At 45.2% G+C, this 23,433-nt stretch overlaps 1 protein-coding gene across 2 annotated transcripts in view; it reads right to left on the bottom strand.

The window, feature by feature from the left end:
- The window catches only part of MXI1 (MAX interactor 1, dimerization protein), a 54,831-nt gene that overhangs the window by 23,001 nt on the left and 8,397 nt on the right, over positions 1-23,433 (bottom strand). The window contains exons 1-3 of one of the 2 annotated variants that reach the window (XM_066555062.1): positions 21,748-22,095; positions 20,905-21,037; positions 4,828-4,857 (exon numbers count right to left, since the gene is read on the bottom strand). In XM_066555062.1, coding sequence (XP_066411159.1) covers positions 4,828-4,857; positions 20,905-21,037; positions 21,748-21,820 — 236 coding nt within the window. In that variant the 5' untranslated portion in view covers positions 21,821-22,095. Of the gene's footprint in view, positions 1-4,827; positions 4,858-20,904; positions 21,038-21,747; positions 22,096-23,433 lie in introns of those variants that run through there. The other variant, XM_066555061.1, reaches the window with a different exon arrangement.

The following is a 23,433-nucleotide window of genomic DNA, read 5'->3' as shown; positions in this document are numbered from 1 at the left end:
AGTTGGATCAGTGCATGCTCTGACCTTTGGATGTGTCAAAGAAAGATGCATGCTCAGCTGTGTTGGATACGGTTTGACTGCTGCAAGGAACATCACAGGTTCCAAGTTTTATTAATGAGGAAAACAATATGTACTGTCAACGTCTGCTACATGAAGTTAGCATGAAAACAAAACCCACTCCAGAGAACAAATGAAATTTACTGGATTAGTTTCTTGTTCCAGCTCTCCTGATAAATAGCACTGAACTCAACACCACATTGATTAGCTGGTTCAAGACAAACACTGATCAGATTGCCTTGGCAAGTATATATAGCACTACAAAAGCACAATCATCCTTGTCTATTCAGAGTAGCAAGGATTCACCATACTTTCATTTCCCTTCCTTCTATCTTTCCCAGCCTAGACAGCTTGTCTGCACTATTTAAAACCTCTACCTTAAAAGCTTTTCCTAAGACACACTCAAAGCCCTTATTCTAAAGAAACAGAACCAAACGGTGCAAATGCTGCAGAGCCTCAGAAGGCCCCCATGTTTCAGTGCAAGCTGACCCAGGTCACTGTTCTCTCCTCAACTTTCAGTAGGGTTTTTTTTTATCTTATCCACTACCTCAGATAGGCAACTGAGCACAACAGTCAGCTTTGGGTGAGAAACCACCTTGGAAAACCACTCTGCAATAAACAGTCTCTCACGTCAAAGAAAGAATGGGTGAGGAGCCACAAGATGGGGAATTCTGGTAAGAGTCAGGCTAAAAACCACAGTACTTGATCCTTGCTATGTGTTTGTCTTCTTTGCTTCTGATCATGTCAAAAGATATCAGAGAGAAAGGATGTTATACTGCTTCACTCTGTGCTTTTACATGCAACAAACTTTTAGCAACTTGGTTTAGAAGTTTGTCTCCTTTAGACTTTTTCCTTTTTCTTTCTAAATGAAGTACTTTTGCAAAGCCACAAATTCTGCAAGATCTTCAGAAAATTCTATTTTCAGTGATCCTGAGGCCTCTTTACCTCCTTGATCTATCTTTTGTTTGAACTGAATTATTGTTACCGTAAGAAAAATATGCTCTCATAACTCATTCTTTACCCAATTACTCAGCTTTGTTTTCCTTCCTTCTGCTGCATTACAAAGCAATCATCATCAAAACCTAATAGAACAATGTATGATCTACAGAAAAATGCTGGGTGGTTTTTTTTGTTTTATTTTTTATTTTTTTAATCTGATCAACAGCATTACAAAACTCTTTCTTGCTCTGTCAGGAGATGTAACTTTTCTGACAGACATCACCACTGTATTGGTCTACCAGAACTGCCACTTCACAGAGCAGCAGGATGTCACCTCAGAGCTGTGTGTCTCCCCCTAATACCACACTGACCACATCCTCCCAACACTGGCATGTGTCTTAAAATGTTCACAGACAACAGCTAACACCACTATCTGTATAACACACAACATTTACCTTTAACCTGGATTTCAGTTGTTATCCTTTTTTAGAAAATATTACACTTGCAAACTTCATCTTTCAGTCACACACTTTATCTTCTTTTCTTTCAGAAAACAATGAAGAGTGTTGCTTACACATCAGGTTTTTTGGTAGGCGTGTTAAAGGACTAAAAAATATCATTTTAGTTACATATTGCAGCAGATGAGAAGAATGCTGGTTTCTTGTTTAAATGCAAGCTATGACTCATCCTAAGCAGAGATAAACTGAAATACATACCCATTAAATAAAATTTTTCAGTGTGAGAATTAATGACAGATAATAAGTATAAATTAACTTTAATCTTTTACAACAAACGAAGTCCCTTATATAAATGTCACTGCAATCTTTTCAAATTAAAAAACCCAAATCAAAGCCAGAAGAGGAATCATTTAAATATTACAGCAAATGTTTGGTACCAAATCAAACAGCTCCTTAGCAGAACCAGTGGAGTGTTCTGGAGCAAAATATTTTCAAGCAGTAAACCTTAAAAAATTGCTTTAATTTTTTTAAAGTACATTTTTAGGGTGTTTTCTACATTAAAGGGGTACACATTAAAACATCATCAGCTCTGTAATACTGAGTCCAAGTTAAATCACATATTCAGAAAGGAGAAGAGCATTTTGTTTCACTAATATTCTCTTGCTACTGCTTAAAACAAACTCTGTGTAATTGTTGAATGGGTTAAACCAAAATTTAACTGAACATAAGAAGACTGCTGTTCACAGACAAGAAGAGAAAAAAACAGAGTCAGAGACCTAATAGTGGACAATTTTGAAAATTACAGTGTATGTCAATAATGGAGATAACAGTGAGATTCAGAAGGAATAATCTCAAATAATAGGGAAAATGAGCACCTGTCAGCCACAAAGCCATTAGTATCAGGGCTTTTATATTTGCAACAGTTAAGTCTGGAGACACTGACAAACTTAACAACACAGCAAATAAAAAAAGGAGCTGGGGAACACAGGAAGCAATCCCCCTCATTCAGAAAACACTGCTGTGGAGTTTGAAAATAAATGCTTCCAGTATGAAACTCGCTGCCCAAATCACTGGTAACGAACACTGCAAACACAGCAAAGGCACCACAGCATCTAGCTGGGTTTGCAGATGTGAGTAGCTGATCAAGCTACAGCATCTGCATCAAGGGACAGAATCCCAAACCAGGAACATCAGACTCCTGAGCAAAGTTCCGAGATACAGGAGCTGCCTGTACAGAGCACCCAACATGATCAAACTTGTGCCCTTCCCAGAAGGATGAAAACCAAAGGCTTGTAAAACCATGTCTGAGACAGACCTGGAATACAGTGCCCCGGAATGGGAAGCCCTGGAGGAAAGACCTTGCTGAGAAGGCTGATGGTTAGGAATCTTCAGCCTGGAGCAGGTGGGGACTAAGGAGAATAACAGACAAAAGGAGAGGAAGAGAGAGATATTACACCAAATGAAAATGGAAGGACAAATTCTGCAACAAGCAAACACCTTGTCAATATTCAGGAAAAGGAGGCATAAGGGGAAGCTCAAGTAATAACACTCCTCTCGCAAGTAACACTTCCTGACCTGCTAGTCAGTAGTTAATCCTTATGGTATCCCCACCTCAGTAACTGTAACTGTCCTCAGTAAAAGACAGGGAATCAAGGCAGGAACTTCCTCAACTCACACAGACAAGTGGTACCCAGCACATCCCAATCCCATCAGTTGATAGAGTCCTTAGCTGGACAGTAAGTATGCAACACTGGCTGCTAAGAATTTGAAGTTTTGCTGCCTGCCCTCAGGCTAGAAGAAGATGATCACATATCCATGCAAACTTGGCCAATGTGATAGGACCAGGCTGGTCCAGGGAAAGATGGAGACAGTTCTGCTCTAAAGCTGTACTGAGTAAAAGCAGCATTTGCAGTAACAATTAGATATGCAAATAAGCACATTGAAGATTAGTGACGGTTTACTGTTGTCATGGAGAAATAAGCACCTTCAGTTCTGGGTCAGACCCAAGGACTGCATTTTCTTTCCCTCACTGGTAAATAGAACCAGTGAGAGCACTGGAAAACCCAGGAGCCAACACTCCTCAACACAGCTCAACCAGGGATTGGAAAGGCTGAAGCTCAGGGAGCAACACAACCCAAATAAAAAACCTTCCCTGCATCAACCCAGAGAGATAAGACCATGGCAATTCTGTAGATACTCAAAAATACCAGGAGGGAGAAGCACAGGCTGGAAGAAAACACCCACACCATGCAAAGGCCAAGCTGCTTCCCAGCATTGCTGCTGCTAGGGGGAGGCAGATGTGGGGGAAACTGAGGCAACACAATTCATGAGGTACTCAGCTGCAATTCCCTTGAAGCCAATTCCCTTGAAGGGGAAGATCTTGTCTGAATGAAAATACACACTTGGCTCAAAGGCTCTGTGTGTCTTTGGCCATCCTCACAGTCCTCCCATCTCTTGTTAAATGATGGCTGCTAAGAGAGAAGAGGAGGCAATCAACCTATTTAGACTCAGCTTTCCTTCCCACCCTGGGGGTTTCTTCATAGGAGCAGCTGGCCAAAGCACCGCCTTTGTTACAGCAGCCACAAAAAACACAGACACCCACCCTCAGCCCCCCTAAAATCCCACAGAAGAGCCAAGATAAGTTTATAATGGAAACCCTGCCACAACCTTAACTATAGCATCCTGAATGGAAGGCGATAATCTGATCTGTGTGTGAACTGGCTCCCCTTGTCTCAATGGTATTTATCTTACTTTAACTCCTGTTACAAAAGGGTTGAGTCATTTAGAAGAGCCAGCCAAGTAACAAAACTGCAGGGCTTGCTAAAACATCAGATTCAAGGATAAACAGGCGCAACCCTAGAACAGGTTAGGAGAGTCTCTGCAGGAGCACAGGTAGCCAGAGCTCCAAGCCTCTGGACAATGGTATTTTCTTCTGTGCTACAGAGACTATGACAGCCCAGGGCAGGGTGGGGGGAGAGGGTGCAGAGCACAGGGCTCTGCCCTTTGGTTCATGGTAACACATAGTACCCAGCGCCCAAGAAACCTGATCCCGTAGCAACCTCATGTATGGAAAGTGCCCCAATCAGATTTCACTGTGTCAGGAGAAGAACAGTATTTACTCTGCATACAGATTAGTCACAAAACTGGGTCACTTCTCGCCTTTTCAGAGAGAGAGAGAAAAAAAAACCCAACCAAAAACAAAGCTTCTTTTTCAGATCTTTTTGTGTCTTCCCCCCAACTTTTAAAACTACATGATGCAGTGTGGTCACTCACAGCTGTCTAAGCTGATCAAACAGCACCTGCATGAGTAAGGTCAAAACACATTACACTCACCAGCTTACATTTTTTAGAATTCAGCTCATTAGCTACTTACCGGTTCTTTTCTAGTTCGTTGTGCGTAGACCTGGAAAATAAAAAAAAAATTGGATTAGCCACTTTTGACCTCTGAGCACTGAAGTTCAACTGCTGCAAACCGTGCACATCCCCACTGGCACATCATACTGCAAAACCAACCAACTACATACATTAAAATCTATAACCTTGCTGACAAGATGTTCCTTCCCTCCAGTGCAAATGCTGGTACCCTTACTGCTAAAGAAAATGTTCCCTAGAGACTTTAATGCACACAAAATCTTAAAGAGAGGCAATGATTAGAACAAGGGACCAGAGCCTGTCACTTCCAGACTCCTGGCACTGCCACCAACTCAGTACAGGACTGAAGTTGTTTCTTTGTGCTTTAATTTCTTCATTCCCGCTATAAAAATATCAGTACCATCTTCTAATGCAGGAGCTCATAGAGAATTAATTTGTGCATCAAATACATGGGAACCTTCCTTCCAGCAGAACTGGCCCTGTAGGGACAGCCCCTGGAGCCCATCAGCCATCACATGCCGGATTTAGCCAATTTAGCAGAAGCAGACACGGCCAGCATTTGGGCACAAAATGGGATAGCCAGTAGTGCCCTGTTTGCAAACATCTCTGGCACTGCATAGCACATTTAGGATGCCTGGAAACCCCTTGGGGATGGGAACAGCACTGCCACAACACCAGCATGCAGTGAAGTGACCCATAAAGTGACACTGTGACACTCCACAAAGGAGGGGGCTTTGTCTTTATACCTGCCCACCACACCAAGCACACTGCCAATATTCCTTAATTTGGAGCTTTGCAGCTTGAAAATGAAACCAACTAGAAACAAAAGGGAAACAGGCAAGTTCATTCTCCTTGCCTCTGTGATGATAGAATGAGTGGCAAAAAAAGTTTAAATCCATTCAGGATTTCTAATCTAACCCAGGTAAGGTTGTTGAGGATTATTTAAAAGGATAGCCATTTGTCCAACATTTCTCTTTAACAGAAGGTCACCTTAAAATAAGAGTAAAAAGAACCCAAGAGCTTAATAAAAAGGATCTATTTTCTTTAATTTGGCATCACATTTCTTCCGGAGCTCTGAGAAGATTATCCTCTATCCCCCATCTGGAGAATCCCACAGAGAATTCTACAATTAGGGAACTGAATGGAGGATGTGCTCCAAGGGAAACCCTGTCATAATTAAACGCTTCTCCAAAAAAAAAAAGGAAGGAGGAGTGCCTAACAGGTGTTAGAACTGCATTGAAAATGATTACTAAACTGTGGATGTCTGCAAAAAACAAGGTAAATGAGCCTTAGCTGACCATGGCTGAGAGCAGAGGAAAAACAAAATGTTAGCATACAGCTGTGCAAGCCACCCTGCTCAGCAGGACATGGGATACCCGAAAGGCAAGGCATACTATAGTCAAACTCTTCATCTTGAGAAAACTCCTGAATTCCCTTCCTAAAGAGGTGGATGCCTTCATTCTAGTTCCCAGGAATCAGAAACATGAACATAATATTTAGTCCAGAAAGTCTCCCAAATCAACCCCCCCCCCCCCACCCGCCCTGAGTCTAAACCAGCAAAATCCTTTGTCCAGGCAACCTGGACCCAAATGAACCCATCAGGACTGAGCTGAGGCCCTTTAGAACCACTGCCCATACATAGTTTGAAACATGCTTATTGTTCTTTTTTACTGTATGCTCCTGCAGGAGACTGTGCACTCTTCTTGGCTATGACATTAGCAGTTATAAGGCCAAAGATATGCAATGGCTTGAATTCCTGTATTATATTGAGCCAATTACCAAGGCCAGCACTGAAAGAACAAAGTTTGGCCCGCTGCTGTGAACAAAATTAAAACAGCAGGTTCTCCTTACTCCTCTCACACAGGAGACTCTTTATTACCTATCTGCCTTCTGATGAACAAGACAACTGAGAGAGGTCACAGGCTTTTCACCAAGTCAGGAAATATTTGCTGTGACTTTTAACCACGTCTGTGGCAAGGAAAAAAAACCAACCCCCCTAACACCTTCCCACTGAAGCTGAATGGAAATGAAAGAATCTCAGCAGTATTGAATCAATCCTACAGGGAGGCTTCTTCTCTTACCTGCCTATGTTTTGCTTGGTCTCACTGGGACCATCTGGAAAAGTTTTAATTTTTTATTTCACCCGAATTCAGGAAAAAAGTCCAGCACTGCTCCCCACTATCACCATTCACTAATTTAAATTTTCTGTAACAGTTTCCTTTTGCTTGGACAACACAAAAAGGGAAACAATCCTCTCTCTTCTGTTCATTACTCATTTCACTTTCTATAGCTCCTAACCTAAAGATTAGTTTTTACCCCTCATCTTTGGGCAGCACATGTTACTAAGATTTATTTGGAGTTAAACAAGGACAGTGCTCTGTCAGTGAAGTGGAAAAAAGTGGAGGAGCCTCTACTGATACAAGTCAGAAAAAAAAGTGTCTTAAATAGGTCCAGAAACAAATGTAACTGGATCTCTTTAACTGAGCTGGTTTTATCTCTTAACTGAGAACTTAGAGACTATCAGCAGACTGAAATCAAGGCCTCATGCTGGTGCACTATCACCAGCTTTTTGATGGGTACAGGACGAACACCACAGCTGAAAACTATCGCCAAAACTCGGGGAACACTCTGGCTGTAGAGCAGCAAGTGACCAGTGTGCTCAGTGTGCCACTGCTGTGCTGCTGCTGACAGTCAGCCACTGCCTGTGCCACCCAGGGAACAAGGACACAAACCAGGGGAATTCACATCCCTGCTGTCAGGTGGGCAGGGCAGGCAGAACCTGCAAAGCTGAAACCAGAGCTGGGCGGGTATGGACACATTCAGAGGGGAAAACAAAAGACCAAGCACATGTACTGGCACTGCTCAAAACAGCAGCTGCAATTTAAAAGTATCTCCAGCACAAATCGTCTGCAGGGTCCTCATTTAAAAGTCAGGTTTCTATAGCAGTCATTCTTTAGCAGTCAATTTAAAACACCCAAACTGATAACTACTCCTAAAAACTGAAGAAATGTTATTAAGGAGGAGGATCCTGCTCACTACATTTTGAAAACAGCTTGGAAAAAGATCAAGAATGAGTTTCAGAAGCTTAAGATAAAGGGGCCAAGCAAACAACAACAAAAATAGCAGAGCAGTCCTTGTCTATGCAACAAAAAGTTGAAAGAGGACAAAGTCAAGTTATCCCAATTTACCCCAGATACCTGAAACTGCATACAGAATAGGAAGAAAGAGGGAAGCAGAAATTGTCAGTCATTCTAATTTAAGGTCAAATGCAACAACCTTTTTGTGCCAGTTACAGTGATATCCCCTGCAACCTTGCTATCCAACACAGTAACAAGGTGTTGTTGAAACATTAAGCTCCACTGAAGTCCCCCAGTACATGAGAATCTGCAAGTAATTTGCACTTTACCCCATTTTTATTTATTTAAATAAAATTTCTTCTACCATGGCAGAGGCAGCCCAACTTTGCCCAGGCACAGGTAAGGCAACACAACTAACTGCAGCAGAAAGGAACAAGCTCTAAAGAGCATTGAATTCATTTGTCATTGGGCTTTTTACTGTAATTAAAATCACAAAGCTGCCACATGACATTAAACACAGCTGACCTTTCTGGTTTACACATTTATTATTGATAAATGGGCAAATACATGCACTTGCAGAACATCTGCATTTTGGTTTGGGTTCTCAGTGAGCTAACTATTTTCTACTGAGGAGAACACAGTCCTTGAGAGCCCTTGTCCTATGCAATACACAGATGGCATTTAGACCCCACGATCTGTCATCTCTCCTGAACCTGGTCATCTTCCTGCCTGAATTTGGCATCAGCTCCTGGCTCCAGAGGAGTCCAGGACTCCAAGAGCTCCATCTGCACCACAATAGATAGATTGTTGTCTCAGAGGGTGCTGCTGGCTACAAGTAAGGGGCTCCTCCAGTACATCCTTAATGCCTACACAGACCCAGTGCTTCTCCTCCAAATTCACTCACCCCACTCAGCTTTATCAAGAGTTTAATAACGAAAGAAATATCCCACAGCTTGTGAAAATTAGAGTACCTGAATCATGTTTAGCAAAACAAGAACATTCATCTGCACACCAGGTCAACTGCTTTCTGTCTTATTTCACTCAGGTTCAGCTATGTCTCTTGCTTATGCATCGTCACACCATATACAATCTCATTCTTCCTCATTTTACAGACCCTTCCCAGCTTCTAGCTCAGCTGACACCCATTCACTGGGCCACTAAATTCCCCTGCAGGAAATGCCTTCTTCCATTCCCCAAACCAAGAATAACCAACCTTTCTGAAACCAGTGAACTACATTACTGCTCTCTTTTATGCAAGTTCTTCCTCAAAAATGACAAAATAAAATAAAGGAAAAGAAGGGTGGTCAACAGCTTTTTTACATTTTAAATCCACCTGTGTCCACAAAACAGAACTTACTGGCTGAAGTGCTTTGCCAGTGTTTTGCCAGGGTTCCAAGTGGATCAACACCACAGTAGCCTATGAAGCCAGGGCAGAAGCCAGCCTGGGAAACCCACAAAGAACCTTCAGCACCAGCAGCACGTGAGGCTTCCAGCCCAATGGCAAGACAAATGAAGGCTGCACAGGAGTTAACTCTTCCTGCCCAGACAGAGATGCTCAAGGGCTCTTTCTAAGGGAGCTGTGAGCCTTCCTCACCTCTGAGAGGCCCAGAAGTTTGGTCCTCAGAGAACTGCAGGGGAGCCTTGGGAACACAGCAACTTACTGTACTCAACATTGGCATGAGCTCCTACAGTGAGGAGGAGCAAAATGCAGCTGAACAGAAGATGGCACAGCCAGAGCAGGAGTCCTTCTGCTGCCATCCTTATGCCCTCTGCAAGTAGCAGCCTCAAGTCTAACAAGAACATCACCTCAGTCTTGCATATCAGCAAATCTAACAAAAGGTTTCCTTCCAAGCAGTACCAGAGACAAAAATTATCTTAAGCCATTACTACCTCATGATCCCCTACAGTGTCTGGCCTTGAGGTCCAGAGTAAATTCTTCTCCATGAGGAGTTGAGGTGAGGGGATGGAACAGACTGTTTCACCTTCTCACTGACGTCAGTGGAGATGCACCAGATTAACCTGGCCCCAAACTCTGGCTAGTTTTTCTGTGGCTCTTAGACGGACACAGTATCAGATTCCTCCTAAGGCTCTGATCAAAGCTGTTTTCCCAGGATCAAGCCAGACCTTTCCAAAGTTCACATTCTCCGTCTCCAACAGAGAAGGGAACACAGCCGTACTGGCATCTGTTCATGTTTGTTCATCTTTGGAAAAGGAGAAATGGCCCCACAGTCTGTTTTCAGCTCAAAGAGCAGAAGAGAGCTCTTCCACGTGGTTCACAACTGTAGAAAGCCACCTATCCCTGGGTTTCTACATAGTATTGGGAAAGTGTCCTGCAAGACCCAGTCAAAACAACTTTTAAAAGTACACTGCATACTTCCCTTCAAGAAGTAAATATGTTCTAAGTCACCTACAGTATTTATACAGCCTCTCTCAATTTGGCACCTGCTCCTCATAACCATTATTTCTGTTTGCAACATTTCTAAATTAAGTCTTCCGTAATACTTTTTATGCAGGGGGACAACACCAACACACAGAAATTAGAAATAATTTTCCCAAGGTCACACAAGAAACCTGTGGCAGAGCAGGGTACTAAATCTGGGTTCCCTGAACCCCGGGATAAGATAGCTGTTCTCAGGCATCCCAGAGACAGCTAACATGAATACTCATGCCATCTGACTCTTGGGTCAAATACCCCCAAAAAATCACATAACCATTGTGAAGTTTAAGTGGGAAAGTGAGAAAAAAGCCCACAACCAACAAACCCAAACCTTAAACCAGCCTTGATGTCTTGCCCACTGTCTGCCAAATGAGCTAACCTGACCCTCAAACACCACTGTACAAAGTGCCAGAGAACAATCTAAAATGGAAGCCAATAACAAAGCAGTATTAATTTACTGATAAAACTCAAAACCAACAGACGTATCAGACATAACCCTCATCTGGGGAAGCAACATTGTTCTGACGGTGCAGTTCTGCTTTTTCAGCACACAGGAGAACAGAGCAGGAAGACAGCTCCTCCTTGCTGAGCACCATGAGTTTATCCCAGTTCCAGAGCTGAGCTCCCCCAAACCAGACCAACATCCTAATAAGCAGCACAAGGTGGCACTCTGCAGGGAAAGGTTTTCCAGGCCAGGCAACATAACAGCAGGAATGTTGTTTGCATTCAGTGCTGCAGTCTGGGGCCAGCAAAGAAGTCCCCGGCTGGCTTCCCTCCCCACTGTGCAGGCTGGGAGCAAGTATGCTGGTGTGGGCTTTTTCCTGCACCACCTGAGACCCTACATGCTCCTCCTAGCCCCAAATACTAGAGGAAAACTGTCCTCATGCAGGGCCCTGCACAGCCAAGAGGAACTGGGTTTGCTGAACAAGCAGCTATTCAATATTTTGTTTTCTCTTCATTGTTCAACGTGTGGCCTCAAGCCAAGCCCTGCTCTAAATACAGAACTGGTGCTTTCCTTACAGGCTTTTTGACAGGCTCACTGAGAGCAGTGGCTGGGCAGTTCACAAGCACATTTATCGTCATGTTTCCTCACTTTCCAAACTGAAAGCTAAGAAACAGGGAAATCAGAATTGCATCTTCATGTCCCTCTGAGCACTTCCATGAAGACCCCCAAGGACTTTGTTTTCTGGGCCACTTTGCATGTTCTAAGCACAAGCCCTGCTGGTGCCTCCCCTGGCTGTGCACCACCAGCACTTCCACAGTCCCAGGTCCCAGGTTCATATCTTGGAAAAGATCAGTGTGAGGAACAGACAGTTTAGGGTCTCCCATAACAAGCTGGCCTGAAAGGGGCTTGCTGACTGGACACCAGGCAGCTGACAGCAGCCAAGAGTGAAGCAAGTTCTCCAAAGTGTATTCATTGCTCCATTTGTCTGCCTTCTAACTCCTCTCACAAGTGAGCAGAAGTCCTACAGAAACCACTTTCTTCTCTTCCCAGCCCACAGTTAACCATGTCAAAGGGGGCTGGTACACACAGATCAGACACAGAGGCTGATGTATGTTCAGTTGGTGAAGTACCTCAGCCATTTCAGTAGAGAAACCCTAGTCCATCCCCCTTGGACATGCAGCAGACAACATCTTCTCTAACAATTTAGAACTCAGACAATTCAGATAGATTCTCACATGTCAGGAAGAAGAATATTTTTGCCTTCACCAAGGCAAGACTCTTGTCTGTGATCCATGATGCAAGGGAGTTTGAGCTTCTTGTAAACAGATTCTTGCCTTTTTTTAATATATTGACAAAACTGTGTATTTCATGACCTGATGAAGAAAAATGTCACCATGCACTTCCAAGCTCTCCCATGCACAAGGAAGAGCATGACAAAGAATGAGGACAGAAAAATACACTTTTCTATGTGGTCCTTGTCCTGCTGACTTCTAGCAGGCTATATGAGTCTCACTACATGGTCAGGGACTCGGCCCCTTCCAAGGCCACAGCAGAACCAGTATCCCAGTTGCTGGTACCTGCATTGCAGTGGTTCACAGAAAAAGAATAAAGACATAGGAGGCAATTTTCAAATCTACCTAGAAAACTCAGGAGCTTAAGTCTCATCTTCTTTAAAACAGTTACAAGCTCCAAAACATCTATAGCTTCTAGAAAACAGGATTAGAAAAGTGTGTGCATTACCCCAATGTACAGATGGTGGGAACCATATAATGTGCAGATGGTAGGAGCCATGTAGGTCATCTGACGTGCCCAGATCATTCGGCAGCAGACTCAGGAAATGATCCAAGGCCCAGCATGCCCGGCCCTTGCCCTGTAATGTGCTTCTTCCCACACATAACATTGCCCTTTTGAGGAAGATGGTCACTTCCAGAAATAGCCTAGGCAGTGCCCTCTGCAGTGCAGCAGTCTGTTTGGGGAACATGTACTTCTCTGCAAACACACATCTTCTGCCCTCAAGAAACTGCCTTCAGATGCACTGGGGAAAGTGAGGCTTTTTGAGTAAACACCACCTGACTGAACTGCACTTTGTTTGAAAAGAAACTGATGGCATTTATATGGCTGTGGGCCAGGCCAGACTTCCTTCACTTCTATTTAGGCTTGTTAGTTATCTCTCATGTTACAACCATACTGCTGCAATACTGTGCCTGGAGATGAAGGCAGAGGGAAATATACTTTAAATCAGGAAAATACATTGACAATACTGTTAGCTGCATGCTGTACTAGGGAAACTGAGGCACAAAGACTCCACAAAAACAGGAAGAGAACTCAGATGTCCTTATGTCTGGGACTGTATTCTGTCAACAGGGACACACTCATCCAGCATTTGGGAGATCCATGGAAAAGAAAGGCTGAGAAAAATGGAAGAGCTTCCATTTCTTCTGTTCTTACAGTTCTGGCTCACAAGCAGCACCAACCATGAAAGCTGCAAGGTGGCTACCTCCCACAGCTCCCAGATGGCCAGGCTGCTTGTAAAACAGTTCATGAACTGCTGCACTTTGTAGCCTCACTGTTAAAGGCAAATCAGAAGCTGTGCCATGTTACCTTACCATGCCTATATGCTGCTTTAGGGCTGCCCAGGCACCTGGGCAATGGCCCCTGGAGCAGCAGCCCCAACAGCAATCCCAATGTCATCTGTCCTTTCTCACAACTTCTCCCTTCTTGATGGTGTAACAGATGGTAGGAGATAAATGAGAAGCTTTCAGAAAATAATCGACTATTTTATGGAGAGGAGCTTTAATCAAAACTGAGGCAAAAGGATTGCTCTCAGTCCACATGCCTGCTTGTCACAGAGCAAACAGCAAAGCATAAACAAGTAATTAAGATAATATTGGAAATCATCTAAGGCTACTTCAAACTGGATTCATAAAGCAACAGAACTGAAGTGAAATCACTTTCATATCAGAGAATGAAAGGACTGAAAGTACAGTAGGGAACACAGAAAAGAGAGATGGGAATATATCCAGCAAGATGGAAAAAGCAGGCCTGTTCTCTCTGAGCTGATCAACAAGGCAGTGTCTCATAGAGAAGAGATCCAGGCAAAGGCCAGCCAAGTGCACAGCCCCAGAGACCCACAGCCTCTGATCAAGAAAGCCCAAAATAAGTCAACAAAAACAAATCCTATCTTTGTTGGTTCAAAGAAGGTAGGGAGTAAGAGCCAACACTCTCAGGAGGAGAACAAATAGCAGCCAGTCTTTGAATTTGGGCAGAAGTTTGTCAGGAGGGTTCAGGAGATGATGAACAGCAGGAACTCCAACAAGCAAGACAATTAACTCAGCAGCAGGACATTGACCAGTCTGTTTGGGTCAGAAATAGAAATGGATTTAAAAGCTCCATCAGGAGCAGGAAAGGAAAAAGTCAGTCTTACCTACAAACAGGAGAACAGATGGAAACAACACTACAGGTGACAACCAATTCACTGCCGAGCACAGCACCAGGTCAGGTTAAACAAAAGCATGAAGGATAAATCCCTGCATGTGTTGTGGATGAAACATTACACAGAGAAGATATAAAAAGGGTACAAATGTGCTGAGATGGGAAGAAAACCAAAACAACTGACAAAGAAGGAATATGACTTAAACCAGAGAACTGCCTGTACAGTGAATACAATGGAAAGAGAAAACAAGAGAATTGTGGCAACAGTTGACCAGGTTTGGCCCAAATATCCTCCCCACCATCCCAGGACACAAAATTTCTCTAGGGGCTGGGTCTAACAAGCTTCACATTTCAAAAGACCCTGAGAACATAAGAAAATGTGAAATTTCCTGCCATCACACCAGCACTGTGATCAGTGATGCAAATCAGCCCATGGCAGCTGCAGCACAGCTCTAACTGGGCAGTGCTGCAACACCAACAGCATGAGCCCTGACTGACTCCCACTGTGAAACAACACTCCTGTAGAGGAGTCCCCCAAACCTGGGAGGACAAAGGGATCAGGAGCCTTCAGCCACACACAGTGACACTTCACAGCAGACAGATGCTGCAGCAGAGAATTACAGCTTGGTTGCAGATAACATCAACAACTGGGCCTACTTCTAGTTTACACAAAGGCCTCTTTGCACAACTTGGATAGTCTAAAGAGAACACAAATTACATTTTACAACTACTGAAAGTACCAAGTATAAATTGAGCCTAGAATTGTGGGTTTCTGCATAGACTCCCTGCCACCCAGATATCCCTATACACAGCTATACTGCTAACACACAAAGGAAAACAGGAACTGCAGCTCTGCAGGATCTTCTTCCTTGGAGGCTTATAAAGTAAACAGGGTGACAAAGAGGAACACAGTGGGTTCCCCCATGGAAATTGCTACATCAGCTCTTGCACTTCTGGAGGCCTCATTCCTCACCAGGGAGTGGGGTTTATGCTTCTCATGCCATTTGCTGGGTTCACCCCACTTTCTGTGTTTTCCCTGGTAACCTGCCAGCTGTACTGCAAAGCCAAGCACCACTGAGAAGACACTGCATACAAAACCTCACCTACATGGGGTACTTCTCTGTTTTCCAACTCATGTCAGGATCTCACACCATGGCAGGTTCAGAAACTCCAGCATCACTGGGAGTTGCTCATCTACACCTGCAGATTGCAGTGGGGCAAATGGGCAGAGGGGATGTGCTGAGGCTGAACAGAGTTCAGTACAGTCCTACCTGTCAGCCTTCTCTGAGCATCTGTATGCAGGTACAAACCTACAAAAACAGTGGGATTTGAATATGGGGTGAATATTTGCCTCTTGTGCATGGACCACCAATCCAGCTTCCCAGCCCAGCATTTATACTGTTATTATGCTTTCTCAAAAAGAAGTCATGCACATATCTCACTATACTCAATACTGCTGGCCAGTCTCCCTCAATATCTCTAAGAGAAAAGCAATCCTTAACAGCTCAGCTTCATTCAGCTTCCCTTTCTTGGAAAATTAACGAGCATATTCAGGTATACCCTCTACTGGGAGGCAAGATTCTGACTCCAAGTATGTCCAGACAAAGTTTCAAGAGCAAGATGAAGCTTCCAGATACTAATCACACTGCTTGTACATGATCAAAATGAAGCATAACTCAAAACATGGCACCGCAGATCTCACTGTAAACTCTTGTTTTACATGTGTGGATTTGTACTCTATAAAGCAAAGCCAGGTCCTGAGCCATGAATAGAGCTTCACTACAAGGCACTACAAGGTTTGAGGCAGAAAGCATCCCCCCCATATTACACAAGGGCCAGATTCTAACCCACCTACACATAGCGAGTCAAAACTCAACTCCCACTAGCTGTAGAGTGAGGCGTGATCCAGTGCAAGAGGATTAAAAAAACCCCAAAAAACTCACAAGCAAATAAACAAAGTAACATGCAGAAACAAGTAACAACTATAGAGCCTAGGAAGCAGGAAAGCTGTGGACAGAAAGTCTCAGACACCAGGTCTCTGGGACATGAAGATAGGGCTGGGGGCTTTGTGCAGAAAAATAGATCAACAAGAGCTGACACAGCAATTTGCTCTTTCAGGAATTCCTTACACAAGACAGGCAAACCACTCAGCCACCTGCACACCCTCTCTCCCAATAAAATCATAATTACAGCACTGTCCTAACTCCAGAGGCTCCAGGAAGGACTGAAAATTGCCAGGTACTCAGTCAGCAGCACGATGTGGGGGGAGGAGAGTGGAAACCTCCTTTGACAGAAAAGATAAAACATATTGAAACTGTGCAATGTTCACCAACCCCCCTACTCCTCCCCTGCACAGTGAGGTACAGCTGCACAGCACTGCTGCTGTGGTAAATCAGCTTTCTTGTGCACCAGACACCCAAGGCTGACTTGCAGATTCACCTGCAGCCACACCCTCTGAGCTTCTGCACCCATGTTTGTGAACCTGTGCCACATTAAGCCATCACCTAAGGCACACGGAGTACCTAATGCACAGCTACACACCCACCCCACAGTACTTGCTCTGGGACACTGTGAGCACACCAAGCTTAAAGCCAAGCATACCTGAGGGTTTCAGCAGTACAGTCCCCATATGGACCCTCAGGAGAGAATTTCAAAGGTTATGAGAGCGAAGGCCTACAGAGAAGTTCAGCACAAAACCAAGTGATGGGATTTAGAAGTGGAAAAAAAGTTTCATATGGGTAGATGAGAGTGCAACGACAGAGAAAATGAGGAGCTGCACCAGTAGAACAGGCAGAAGGGCAAAGAAACCCAGACACCCAGATTTCCAAGATAACATGCCCAAAATGCCTTACCATAATCATCACAGCTGCTGACTCCAAGCTCTGCAAGCAACCTGCTATCAGACTGTAGGTGTATGAAAGGCCCTTGGGAGGCAGTGCCAGACACAAGGGAGGATAATGGGAAGAGAGGAAAATGAAACGAAAAAGAAACTGGACAGAGATCAAACCCTCCCCCATGGAACTGAGCAATAGATTATTTGAGAGCCCTTAACAACATGGGCCTCCTGGGAGAGCTGAGGGCTCCCAGTGCTGCTGGGAGGATGCTTGGTATTTCCCCAGGATTAGACCAAAAAACAACAGGCTTTCTACATGCCTGAGAGCCTAAATAACAACAAAACACAAATGACAATCTAATATTGTAACGCAATTTCAGATTTCGTTATAAATCTTAACTTCATTAAATTGACGGCATTATTGGGGGAAAAATAATTTAGCAACCCTACTGTTTATTTTATTTCCTGCTGACACAATGATTTAATTGATTAAAAAGTCTTCTCAATTATTTTCCAAAATGTATAAATATCAAGCCAGGCTAATCCTAACTAAATATAATGAACCTTTCAAATAATTGAGTCTATTAGAACTGCACATGTAGGGTCCATGGCAGCAGTTTCCAGTGACATTGAGTGCAAGTTAATGTACCCACAGAATTTCACTCCCAGCACAGACTACTTCACTTCTCTAGCAACGTTTTAGAAACTCAGGTTCTGCCCCAGAAACATCTTCTGAAAAAAGTAATGTTAAATAAGTGATACTACATGCTGTAACAAACCGCTGTTCATTTTCCAACCCATTCCACAAATCAGAAGATAATTTTGTCAAGAGCATATTTAAGGAGGCAATACTCAATTCAAATGTAACACATGTTGGCTAACTTGAGTTTTTAATTTGCTTGGGTTTTTGCTTTTATCTATGTGTTAAGTTGGATTTGTTAAAGAAAAAGTTTCCCTCATCTATTATAAACACCAGGTAACGACTGTGATTCTCCAATTATTTTCTGCAGGTGGATAATTTCCCATACCAAAATATCCCCAACTAAAGCAAAACAGTATTTTTAAATACGTTCATGTTTTAACTCAAACTCACTATATCTTACAAATATCTGCACAAAACACTGCACATTCATGTAGATAATGATTGCAGAGGGAAGCCCTCTGCAGTAATCTCCATGCTGTTGGTTGCACAACAGAGACAAGCAAAGGAAAAGAGACCCTGAGCCACATCCTTCCTTAAAATTGTATCACAAGAATTAGAAACTATGAAGCATTTTTTTTCCTCTTATCTGCACACCCCTATTTGGGGTAGAAAAGAATTATTTTGCTGAGACTGTGAGATCACCATAGTTCTGTAAGAATAAGAATTGCTCTGCCACTGCCATCCAGAACTGGGCTGTCTGCTCCTCAGAACTTTCTGGGTGTTTGTGCAATGACAGCACAGAGCCTGTTGGGAGGAAATAGCTGTCATGTCTGGGCTGCAAATGCTGAGGGGAAATACCTGGAATTAAAATATTAATCAAACAAGCAGCCAGGCTTCATAAATACCCTGTACCACAAAATCATGGATTATTTGGTTCAATAAAGACCATCAACAAGGTACATGTGCCAATTTGTAAAAGAATTTGTAGAAGTGTATAAATAAAAAAAAAGGAAAACATTGTCGCTTTCCCAAGGTTGCCTGAGAGACATTTTCACAGGAGGCTGTTTTATTACAAGATCTGCATGAGATCTAAATGCATTATTCCTCTACACTAATGAAACATTTTGAGACAAAAGCAATCTAAGAAAATCTCTTGTCCACACATGAAATGTAAGTTTTGTTCCTCATCAAGGACTTGATATTTAATTCAAAGTCCATTCCAACTCCACCAGACAGAACTTACTGAATTGCCCCTTTGATTTTAACAGGAAGAGATGATACAGAGCCTTCCTTAAACAAGGCTGATGCTATACTCAGCATCACACAAAAGACACTGCAGTGAATTTGGAGGCACCCTAAACTTCACAGTTGTCACTTCCCGGCACTTCAGCCATCTGGAAGGCCTGCCATCTCCTACAGCAAGTGCAAGCTGCTACGACTTGTGCTAAAAGAAACTTCCATTTCCAACTGTGCATGTAAGGTCTGAGCTCCCCAAAAGACCCAACTCTGGTCCCTGCCTGGAGCAGACCTGACACTGGTCACTCCCTGAGGCTGAAACAACCACAGGAGGAAACGCTCTGGGTAACAACGTTATCACTCTAAAGATTCAATTTGGCCTCAGTATTCCTTGCATTAAGAAGGTTTAAGTAAGACTAGAAAGTACCTCTTCTGCTTCTCTGCTGCCTTTCCACCCACAGGAACATATTCAGCCTGTCAGGCTCAAGGGCCCAGCGGGCTGGTGTCAGCACCAGAGCTGCCCCAGGAGAGCTGTGCCTGGAGCTCTGTGCTGGCAGGGCCTGCTGAGCACCCTGGCCCCAGGGACTGGGAGTGCTCTGCATCCCTCTCCAGCCTACAGGCTGCTGGATTCAGTGCTAAGGAGTTCCTGAGGGGGATGTGCTTCCAGCCCTCCTCTGGAGAAGGGCAGGTTGCCATGACAAAGGCCTTTGAGACAAAGGGGTGTGGGATGGAAAAATAGTATGTGGGAAACCTAGAGAGAAAAATACCGACCTCAATTCAGCATTTGCCACCATTTTCCAACACAAAGTCACAGGACTGGGGGCTTTGGTTCACAGTAAACAGCAAAGAGCTACAAAGGCCCTCAAATTAGGAGAAGCTGGATGAAGTAGAGAAGCAAATACAAACATTGAGCACACAAAGAGCTCAAGATATGCTGATCCTGATGAAGAAAACTTCCCTACAACAAGGTGTCCTAACATTGCTTCAAACAACCTTTATTATCAAATGCTGCCGAAGCAGAATCACTGCAAGCAAAGGCACCTTCCCCTTAGGCCTTTACAGGTCCTTCCCAATGGCCTTAAGAAAGCCTTAATCACCTGAGCCACCTGCCACCATTTTATGGATTGCACAGGCCTTGCTGCAGTAAAAGCAAGCTTGCAAATGCCTTTTCAAAGGCATACTCTATGTTTCTAAAGTTTCTCTATCCCAGAAGGTCTCAACAAGGTCTGAACAAACCTACAGAAGGTAGCAAACAAAAATAAAAAGAACAGGAATGAGGGGGAAGAGGTAGATGCAACCACAGCACCAGGCAATAGGCTCAATCCTATTGTCTCTTCTAGATTTAAGAAACCAAAAAACATGCCATTGTATAATAAGAAAAGTGTCAAAAACATGGAGTTCTACAATTACCAAGCTAGCAAAAGCTGGGAAATCCCACTGCCCTAAAAGGCAGACTGAAACACAGCTTTGTTTTCCTGAACTGAATTTTTAACATGTTGTACATTACAGTCAGTCATCTCCCTCTCTCCCATTTGTTGTAGGGGATCCATTTCAAAACATTTCCTTGCTTCAAATCATGCCTGTCATTACAATCCCAAAGCACCCAGGCTGCACATGCACTATCCCTTAAAAGCAGTGATTTCTGGGTTGGAAAGACATCAGCTGTATATAATGGGAATAGCTATTGCCTACCTCCTCCCTAAACCTTGTGAACAGATCTCCCTATTCCCCTTCCCTCTGCAGCATCTGAGACTTGGCATGGTGTCAGCTGGCAGTGCCATTTCAGATCCAGCTCCCCTGTGTCCCCCTCTACTTCCATAGATCCAGAATGGACACTGCACTTGTGTGCTCCAGCTCAGAATCCTTCTAGCTGTTCAGATTCTCTTCCCATTTTTCCAAGAGAGCAAGTTTCTCTCCACTGCCTCCAGCTTTCTTCTGCAGCTTTGACCCCCAGGCAGCCCTGCCCACAGTGTACCTGGTGGCAATACTGGCAATGCTGCCACTGCCGCTGTACTTCCGTGCCCGGCTCAGCCTCCGCGTGGGCTTTGGGTCTTGTAGTCCAGGGCTTGGGACTGAGGGGAAGGTCGAGGCATAGCCGTGCTCACACTCTGCAAGAGAATCAACAGGCAAGGCGTTAAAAACAAAAACCAACAACCAAAAAAAAAAAAAAAAAAGGAGAGAGAGAAAAAAAATAAAAAAGGAAAAAATAAAGAAGTCAGCAGGCAGGCCTCACCACTAACCCACTGGCCTAGCTGGGGAGGCCCTTAATCACAACAGCTCAGGGAAATGACTGAGGATATATTCACTTCACAGGGAAGTGGACTGGGGTTGGAGAAAAGGGAGGAAAGGAAGTATAACGTCTCTGCCAACCCTGGAGGAAGGTCACCACCACTCAAACATTGAAAATATAAAAAAAACAACATGACAGTCTAGAGAGTGCCTCATCTTCCTCCTCCTGCCCAACCTATCTGAACCAGGCAAACCAGATGTATTTCACCGTACCACTGACGTCTCTGCTGAGCCAGAGCCACCCACCACCATCCCTCCTGCCCAGTGGAAAACTTTCACACCAAATACCCCCTTTTCCTCCCAGAAACCACATCCACGTCAACCTCCCCCACTCTGCAAAAACATTCCACCTCATCCACCACCTTCAGGAGGGCTCATCATCCCTATCATCATCCAGCTGGGGATTTACCACCATCCCGCCAGCAAACACCGGCTCTGATCCCTTCTCCGGGGTCACTCTCGCCCCTCGGCGGGGATCTGACCCCAGCCCCGTTCCCCTCACGGAGGGCACCCATCCTCCCCCCATTACCTCTCTCCCTTCGCTCCAGATACTCGGCCGCCTCCAGCAGCCGCTGGATGTTGATCATCTGGACCTGCTCCATGGCCGGGGGGCTCCGCAGCCCCGGGCCGCCCTCCGCCCCCACGCTCCCGGCTCCCCCGCTGGACACGGGGGCAGCTGCGGCGGGGAGGCGCCGGGGATCGCCGTCTCTGCCCAGTGCCCGGGCCTCGTCACACCGTGCCGGGGGCGGCTCTCCTGGGAGGGCGAGGGGCGGCAAGGGAACACGCCGGAGGAAATGCCGGAGGAAGGAGCCGCTCCGGGATGCTCCCGCCGGGGAGCGGCGAGCGCTTATTCCTGCCCCAGCCCCGTCCCCAGCGCCCGGCCGAGCGCTGCCCCCGCGGCCAGCCCCGATGCGCCCCCGCGCCGGGCCCTGCCAGGATCCAGCCCCGGCCCCCTCGGCCCGGCAGCCCCGCGGCGGGACCGGCCCCTCCGGCCGCCGCCCCGCCCGCCGCTTCGCAGCACTTTGTTTACCTCTGCCCGGCGCTCACGGGCGGGCGGAGCGGAGCGGAGCGGGGCGGGCTGGGAAATGCAGTTCCCGGGAGCACCGAGGCACCGCCGGAGCGAGGCGGGGGCAGCTCCCGGGGCAATGGCTGTGTGTCCCCGCGCCTGAAGGGATGGCTCCGTGCCCACCCAGACCCCGAGGGGGTGGTGGTGGTCAGGTCACAGAATCACAGAGTGGGTCACGCTGGGAGGGACCACGGTGGGTCAGCTCCCAGCTAAGCAGGGTCACTCCAGAGCACAGCGTGCAGGATTGCATCCAGATGGCTCTGGGATATCTCCAGTGAGAGAGACTCCACAACCTCTCTGGGCAACCTGTGCCAGTGCTCAGTTACTTGCACAGTTCCTCATATTCAGGTGGGACTGCTGTGTATCAGCTCCTGCCCCTTGCCACTTGTCCCATTGCTGGGCACCACCACAAAGAACCTGGTCCAACCTCTCTGACACCTCCCTTCCAACAGACAGACATTAATAAAATCCCCTCTCAGACATCTCTTCTTGAGGCTGAGCAGGCCCAGCTCCCTCATCCTTTGAAGAGAGACGCTCCAGCCTCTGGATCAACTCTGTAGCCCTCCAGTGCACCTGCTCGAGGAGCTCTGTGTCCTCTTGAACTAAGAAGCCCAGGACTGGACACAGCAGCCACGCCAGGTGAGGGCTCCATGCCCACCCACATGGAACTGGCAGGGCTGTGGCAAGGATAAAGCAGAGAGGCTACAAAAGACAAAGCCACAGCCACAATGTGGAAACCTTCCACATCTCACCTGTGGAGATGGAACTCCACAGGTTCCAGGTGCCTGGAATTCCCACCTGGAGTGACTGATAGATTGTTTTTTTTCATAGGAGGTTAAGGAGCAAGGCCCATTTTTCAATGTGCACAGATTAATTAAGAGCATAGACAAGAGATACCATAGACAGCAAATTCCCTATACTTGAAGTGCCACATTAACAAGGCACAACAGTGATCATCTCAACATTTTAACAAATGCTTTCAGTATGATCTCTCTTTTCAGAATTTTAATAATGTATTTACATCCTTATTTTCATGTAGGTAAAAACCCTTGGATCACTTCTATCACCCTGAATTTTACCAAACTCAGCATTAGCTGGAATGGAGCTTAAAAACCTGGTAACATAGAATTGTATTATACCAATCTCTAA

Source organism: Molothrus aeneus, chromosome 8 (assembly GCF_037042795.1).
Source record: "Molothrus aeneus isolate 106 chromosome 8, BPBGC_Maene_1.0, whole genome shotgun sequence".
Lineage (NCBI taxonomy): Eukaryota > Metazoa > Chordata > Aves > Passeriformes > Icteridae > Molothrus > Molothrus aeneus.
The sequence above is the reverse complement of the archived record's forward strand: the minus strand, read 5'-3'. Positions and strand labels throughout refer to the sequence as shown.